Genomic DNA, 7,318 nt, shown 5'->3' with positions numbered 1-7,318 from the left:
TGGTGCCAGGACTGCAGGTTAGAATTGGCTGTGGGTGGGCGGGGGGGCGGGCGCCACAGCCACTCCTCTGACACCCTGGCCCGCCACCCTGCGGGGCCCTGCAGCTGGGTCCTGGAAGGCCAGGACGCCCCTTATCTGTGTCCAGCGAGGGAGCAGGGTGGTTTCTATTTCAGTTCCCCAGCTGAGATGCCCACGCGTCACAGTGGGGCTGGAGGCACAGGAGGCAGAGCTCAGGGAGGGGAGCCCCTTGGGGAGGGCCTCGCTGACCCCCTCGGCTGGCGGAGGTTAGCGTGGCTCCCAGACCCCTCCCCACAGCGGCCTGGCCACACCTGTCCCCTGGGCCCGGAGCGGCTGTGCGGGGGGCCAGCCGAGGCAGGATGTCTGAGAGCGGACTTGCTGAAATCTGAGCAAACTCTCCCTGTGGAAACTCCACACCTGCTAGGGGTGGCCCTGCAGTTCCTGGCAAAAACCCGCAGACAGCTGGGGCAGGGCTCTGCCAGGAGCAGGCTGGCCGGCCGGCTGACCCAGCTATGCTGGCTGCCCCGACGGAAGCCAGGCACCTGCCAGTCTGGGTCCCAGGCCAGGTCCTTGAGTAAGCACCAGTGAGCCCTGGCTGGACCTCTCCCTGCTCCCAGGGCCAGGTGGTGGGCATCGGGCCAGGGCCTCCGGGAGGCAGGTATGCGGGCCAGGCCTGCCACGCGCTGCTCTCCAGTGCCTCTCCCTGAGCGTCCTCCCCCGTGGCGGGCCGGGGGAGCCCAGGCTGGGAGCACCGGCTCTGCCCTGAGGGTGAGGTGGGCCCAAGACAGGGAGAGGACTGGGGACAAAAGACACGGAAAGGGCTAGTTGGATTTTTTGTTTTTATGAGTTTTTTTTCTTTGTTTTTTTTTAATATGAAAATTACTTGAAAAGACAAGGGGCCAACCCCACCAGGCAGCTCGGCTGGCCACTGGCCACGCCGATCCTAACATTCCAGGTGTAAGTTACAGAGCTTAAATTCATCTACAAAAAAAGTAATAAAAATAAAATTTAAAATGGCACCTTCAACAGAACACAAGGAAACTCCCGGCCGGCCCGCAGGCCCGCGTCGCAGGGCGAGCGCAGGGGCGGCCCCTCAGCTCCGCTCCGGCTCCTAGTCCTCGATGACGATGGGCTCGTCGTTGACGGGCGCTGGCGGGGCCGGCCGCAGCGGCAGGGTCTGGCTGGGGCGCAGGGCGATGGGCTTGTAGGGCCTGCGGGCCGCGCGCTTGGTCTCGGAGGACGAGAGCAGCTTGCGGATCTTCCTGTGATCGAGACACCGAGTGACGCGGACGAGAGACACGGACACGGTAGCCCCTGCCCCCTGCCCGCCGCTGGCCCTGGAGGCCCCACCTGGTCTCCTCGGTGGCCATGTAGAACACGTCATCGGGGGCGTCGATCCAGTTCATCCGCCGCCGCTTGACGGGGGGCAGGGAGCCCCCCCGGATCAGCCGCACCTTGGTGGGGTACGCCTTCCCGTTGAGCAGCAGGTTCCGGCTTGGTCCCTGCGGTGGGGAGGCGCCAGGGGTCAGCCCGGGGCCTCCACGTGGGCACCCAGAAAGCCCGAGGTGGCGGTCCCAGCGGGGAGCATGGAGGCTTGGCCACCCCGGGAGGGGAGGGGGCCCTCCGAGGCCCATGGAGACCCGCCGCCTGCCCCTCCTCTGGTCCCACTGGGCCTCCCAGATGCTCCCGTGCAGTGCCTGGCAGGGCTGGGGGGCCTCCCCCGAAGGCCCGCGGGAGCTGTGGGAACACACGTGTGTACGAGTGTGGAGGACGAGGGCCCTCCCTCTCACCATGTGCCTGGTCTGTCCGTGATTCGCCAAACCTGACAAGAGGGAGGAGAACAGGCTGTGAGGTCCGAGGCAAGGCACGTCCTGCACTCGACACACTCGCTGAGGACCCGCAGCCGAGACGCAGGAGACCTGGGCCCAGGTCCCCCCAGAGCCACAGCCCACACCCAGGTGGCGCTCTCTGGGTGGGGACCCGGAGTCTCGGATCTGAGCTCGCTCCCTTGACTGGGCCGCGACAACCGGGGCCTGGTCTACAGTGGGTATAAATACAGTGGCGCCGGGGAGCCCCTCTGCAAGGCGGCCACTCCCCGGGCAGCACCACTCAGACCCCAGGAGGCCGGGCCACCCTGGGCTTCCTCCCGAGGGGCCCCCAGCCCCCATCGCAAACCCTGGGGCCAGCCACCCAGGGAGGAGCTGATAGAAGCTCCTACGAGTGGCCAGTAGGCCAGGCTCTGGCCAGGGTTCCAGCGCTTCCACCCCATGGCCGGGGGTCTGGAGCCACAAGCAGCTGCCAGCGACTGGGGAAAGACGCCGTCCCAGGTCTCAGTCCACACTCCCAACCGGCGCCCGAGGCCTGTGGCTCCCAGACACATGTGGGGCGAGCCTGTGGGCGGCCGTGGGAGCACGCACCCATGAGGGCTGGTCCCCACCACCTGCGTCCTGCCAGAGGCCTCCCGGGACCAGCTCCTCCCCAAAGTGCCCCTTGGCCACGGTTCGTCTCCTGACGAGCATAGAAGAGCTGTCCAGCCCTCCCCTTTGCAAACCGCCTCCTAACTTGGAGTACCCCGACCCCGGCAGGGCAGAGGGAGGGGCCGTGGCACCCGGCCTGCAGTCCTCGAGGCCCCGTGCTACTTACCCAGGTAGGTGCCTACCAGAGGGATGGGTGGCAGAGGAAAGAAAGCACACGGTCAGCGTTACAGGGGAGCGCGTGCGTGCGGCAGGCCCAGAGGGCGGATGCAGCCGCAGATGCATCCGCGGGCCTGTTAGCCCATTAAGGCCCCACTGGTGCCAGAGGCCGGGCCTCGCCCAGACCCAGCTCCCGCCACCCGCTGCTGCCCCCGCTGCCCCACAGCAACCCAGGAAGCCAGCTGTGGCCTCCTCCCAGGGCTCGTGCGCAGCCCCCGACATCCCCACCCGGGATCTGCATGCTGGGGCTGAAGCAGATAGGTCTGGAAGCACATCGATCTCGGAAAACCCGACAGAAGCAAAACGATCTCATCCCTCCCGCTAACCAACGGCCTTTTCACAGGTCGGACCACAAAGCCCAAAGCTGCCTGCTGGTGAGCACACGGCCCCCACCCCCTCCTGTGGGTGTGATCAGACCATCCCCAGGGCACCTGTCGCAGGGGCAGGCGAGCAGCCAGCCCCGCTGCTGGGACCGCAGGGTCGTGGGTGAGGCAGCCAGGGCGGGGGGGCGGGGCCTGATGCAGGCGAGAGCCTGTGTCCAGATGGGCTGAGATGGCAGGACCCGGCACCAGTACCACCGGCTGACCCTCAGCCGAGAGAGGGAGCGTCCAGGGGACAGGGCTGGGCCGGGTGGCCGCTGCTACCTCCCGTGTCCCCACGTCCGGCCCACCTCCCACAGATCCCAGGACAGCCAAGCCTCGGCCAGACCCCTGGGGCCAGTAGTCCTCCAGTCCTGAGCTTGGGGAGGGCTCCGGACGTGTCCATGCTGGCTGCCCCATGGAACTGGGGTACCCACACCCGACCCGACCCTGCCATCACGAGGGGCTGGCAGGAGGGGCTCCGAGTGCACTTGCCACGTTCTTCCCTTCAGCTGCTTCCCTGTTCACCTCCCCCCCACAACACACACACGGGTCCGGCCGCAGGCAGACCCCTGGGGGGCCCTGGGACACCCAGGTCTGACACATCCCACACTGCCACAGTGGCTACACCCTCCTAGAGCAGCCCCAGCCCACGAACACCCCACCACCAGCTGAGGGGGCAGAAGCCGGGCCCTGGGCAGGTGAGAGGAGCCACATTCCAGAGGCGCCGACGGCAGGAGGGTCCCACAGAGGGCTGCCCTAGCACACACCCCACGAGCATCCCACCTCGCTCAGGAGAGGGCATTACTGCTGCCTCAGCTCTGGGACCCTCAGCCCTGGGCGCGCCTCCATGCGGGGCCCTGACCTGAGCGTCCACCCGGGCCTCGCCGACCCCCACCCAGCCATGCCGGCCATGCCACAGCTCTGTCCCACCTGCCCCCCAAGGAGACCAGGGTCCCAAAGCCCCCTACTGGGGCAGGGGCACAGGCAGGGTTGCAAGCACAGCGCAGGCGGCCACGCAAGCTGAGGCTGGCGGCACGCGGACAGTCGCAGCACGACAGCAGACGGTACAGGTGGGCGGCGGGGGCACCAGGGCCGCCGGAGCGAGGACAGTCCACTGACCGGCGCTGGGCCCGGAAGGAGGGGTGGCCCGCGAGCCGGAGGCCCCGGGGCAGGAGGCAGCGTTGGGCGAGCTGGGGGCCCGAGGGGCAGCGCTCCGGTCTTTGCCGAGCGACAGGTGAATTGGGAGGAGCCGGGGCAGCAGGGTGCGGCCCAGCCCGCGTGGACTGCCCTTGGACGTGCCCTGAGCCGTCCGCCGCGCACGCGTGAGCACAGCACACACAGGCACGCGCGGAGGGCTGGGCCTTACCCCTACTGGGCATCAAGAGGCGCTTCTTCACGTTGCCTGGCAGCGCCCGGCGGCAGGAGAGAGGAGAGAACACACGGTCAGCGGGCGCGGGCGCGGCGGGGGCCAGGGTCGGGTGCCCCGGGGCCACAGGCCGTGCTGGCCAAGCCCAAGGCCCCGCCGGACTCACCGTCCACCCCGTTGTGCTGCTCATAGCTCCTCTTGCCCAGGATGGTAGGGGAGCCGTTGTTGATGACGGGGGCCGACTTGGCCGGGGTCAGGCCGCCGAGCACGCCGGACACGCTCTTCACGGGGTCGGGCTTCGGGGGGCGGGGGTGGGTCTCTGCAGAGGCAACGCGGGCAGGTGGGCGCACTGCGGGCCCTCGGCAGCAGCCCTGCCGCCCGACTGTGGGCTGCCAGAGCCCAGGCCCATGGCGACCAGGGCCCGGGAGGGCACCGCAGTCCGGCACCCCCGGGCATCCTGCGAGCGGGGACAGCTGCTGGGGCCGGGCTCCTTGGCTCCTCAGCCCTGGCCGAAGGGCCGCAACACCGGTGACCACCGGCAGCTTACAGGCTCCAGACACCCATAAACAAGCGGGTCCACTCAGCGGCCACCGGAGCTGACGGCACAGGGCTGGCCACTAGCCAGACAATGAGTTTTAACGGCCCAGCTGGCTGGCCGAGGACGAGCCCACGAGCGCCGGCCTGGAAGGCACGGGCTCACACCTGCCAAGGCCCCACAGCCCTGGGGGGCTCGCAGGGAACAGAGACCACCTCCTCCCATGGGCCGGGGCGAGGCCAGCCCCAGGACCGAGCCTCCAGACGGCAAGTGCAGCCAAAGCCACTTGTGTCTGCTGGGAGCGCGCCTGGCTCACGGTTCTGGAACGTCCCTCACGAAGGGAATGCCGCCCCCACCGCTGGGGGGACCGAGTCCACCCAGCCACGCCCAGCCAAGCCAAGGGCCGCCGCCCCCCCTCGCCCAAGCCCCTGGCTGAGTCCCAGGAACAAGCCGGGCGGGGCCGAAGTGCGCAGGCTCCCCAGGCCACGAGGCCCCTCCCTACAGGCTGCTGCCTAGGCGTGCACGTCTCCCACCCAGCCGTGACCCTGCCCTGGGGCCCCGCGGGAGACGCCGATCCAGGCTCAGAGGCATCGCAAGAGCCGGTGCACCCGACCCAGACCCCTGGGGACTGCAGGGGCGAGGGGAGCAGGCTGGGGAGAGGCTGGGACCCCGGGGGGGTGAGGGATGCGGCAGCCGGGGGCCGGGGCTGCGCTGGAGGAGAGCAGGCTCACCGAGGTGCCGCAGGACGGCCTCCAGGGGCTTCCGCGCGGCCTGCTTTAGCACCAGCGGGCTCTGAGAGGCTCCGGGCAGCCGTGCCGTGCCTGTGGGGTGCGAGGCCTGGGTAAGAGCTCCCGCGGGGGCTGCACACCCCGTCCCCAGCAGCCCCGCCAGCGCCCCTCCCGCAGGGACGCTCACACTCAGCCTTGATGGCCGCACTGTTGATGGGCATGTAGGGGTGCCGGGCGGCATGCCACGGGCGCAGGATCTCACGGCACAGGCGCCGGGCGATCCGCGTGAGCTTGGTGGTGTGCAGGTAGAAGGCCTGTCTCGTCTTCATGGCAAACTTGGGGCTCCCGCTGCTCCGGGCTGGGATGCCGTGGGGGCTCTGCGGAAGGGGGCGAGCCGCCCCAACACAGCGCCATGACCGCGGGCCGGACCGCGGGGCGTGCGCTGGGGCAGGGTGGGGGGGACCGACTTACCATGTTACTGCGGTTGGGTCCTGGCCTCTCTCCATCTAACCGGGTTGGCATTTTCAAGCCACCATATTTCTTCCAATATGTCCAACAAGACGCGCAGAGGCGACACTGCATGTTAGGGGGACCCCAAGAATACCACTGGTAAGACTGGGTGGCTACGGACAACAAAGTTGGAAATAGACGGATTCTTAAGCAGAACCAGTGACGGCAGAGAGCATTACACAGCTGTCGCCCGCCCGCGCCCACCCGCCACCCTGTGGGCCCGGGCACCCGGTGCTCCCCGAGAGGGCTTCCCCGGCAGGGCGTGGCCACCGCCCCCAGGCTGGGCCCCAGGGCAGTGCAGGGGCGCCCAGGGCTGTGGGCTAGGGGCACCCGGATGCCGGGCGGGGCACTTACTGTAACAGCTCTCGCAGGCCCGACCGGCCCCAGGGCTCTGGCCTGGCGCCCCGGCACCGTTCACCACGCCTGCCTTGACGTTATTGACGCTGATCTGGTTCGGGTTTGGCTTGTTACTTGGGTAAGGAAGGGAGAGAGGGGAGACGTCACGGGACCACCAAGCCCTGGGCGCGCGGCTCTGGGGCCCGGCAGCCCCAGTCCAGACCTGCCTGGCCACAGGGCAGACGCTGACCCCTGCCTGAGGGTGTGTGATCTTTCTCCCCTCGAGTTCTAGAAGCAGCTCCCACCTTGTCGACACCCCAGCTCCATCTGCCTGCGCTTAGCTCAGCTCAGAGTTGAACCCCAGGCCGGGCGGGGTCCAGTCCTGATACCCTATGCTGCCCCCACCTCTGCCCCCGGGCCACCACGGGCTTCGATGACAGGCCCCCGACTCTCTCTAGGACTCAGCCAGGACGGCAACACGGGGCCACGTGGGACGCGGGGACGGCGCCGTGGGGGGCGTACTTACTAGTTGGGGATATAAACTTGCTTTAACTTGCTCTCCGCTTCAGCTGCTTTCAAGCGTTTCTTCAAACACAGAACAAAGGGTCAGGGCAGCCAGCAGGTGGGTCTGGAGAGGGGATCCCCCAGTCCCCACGCTGCCCCCTCACCCTAAGTTCCCACAGGACCCCTCGGCCCCCGCCCAGGCCGGGCCCTCACCTGCTGCACGTATCTGTCGGTGGTCTTCCACATGTAGTAGTACTCGATGATGC

At 68.4% G+C, this 7,318-nt stretch overlaps 1 protein-coding gene across 1 annotated transcript in view; it reads right to left on the bottom strand.

Moving 5' to 3' along the window:
- Positions 1 to 1,129: 1,129 nt before the first annotated feature.
- Positions 1,130 to 7,318, bottom strand: part of MTA1 (metastasis associated 1) — a 23,713-nt gene continuing 17,524 nt past the window's right edge. Inside the window, exons 14-24 of the mRNA XM_024758103.1 lie at positions 7,266 to 7,317; positions 7,075 to 7,133; positions 6,567 to 6,682; positions 6,174 to 6,325; positions 5,890 to 6,079; positions 5,706 to 5,795; positions 4,606 to 4,758; positions 4,440 to 4,475; positions 1,809 to 1,840; positions 1,369 to 1,520; positions 1,130 to 1,280 (exon numbers count right to left, since the gene is read on the bottom strand). Of these exons, the coding sequence (XP_024613871.1) occupies positions 1,130 to 1,280; positions 1,369 to 1,520; positions 1,809 to 1,840; positions 4,440 to 4,475; positions 4,606 to 4,758; positions 5,706 to 5,795; positions 5,890 to 6,079; positions 6,174 to 6,325; positions 6,567 to 6,682; positions 7,075 to 7,133; positions 7,266 to 7,317 (1,183 nt within the window). The remainder of the gene's footprint in view (positions 1,281 to 1,368; positions 1,521 to 1,808; positions 1,841 to 4,439; positions 4,476 to 4,605; positions 4,759 to 5,705; positions 5,796 to 5,889; positions 6,080 to 6,173; positions 6,326 to 6,566; positions 6,683 to 7,074; positions 7,134 to 7,265; position 7,318) is intronic.

This window comes from Neophocaena asiaeorientalis, unplaced genomic scaffold (assembly GCF_003031525.2).
Source record: "Neophocaena asiaeorientalis asiaeorientalis breed wild unplaced genomic scaffold, Neophocaena_asiaeorientalis_V1.1 scaffold476, whole genome shotgun sequence".
NCBI lineage: Eukaryota > Metazoa > Chordata > Mammalia > Artiodactyla > Phocoenidae > Neophocaena > Neophocaena asiaeorientalis.
Note: the sequence above shows the minus strand (reverse complement) of the source record. Positions and strands in the feature narration are given on the sequence as shown.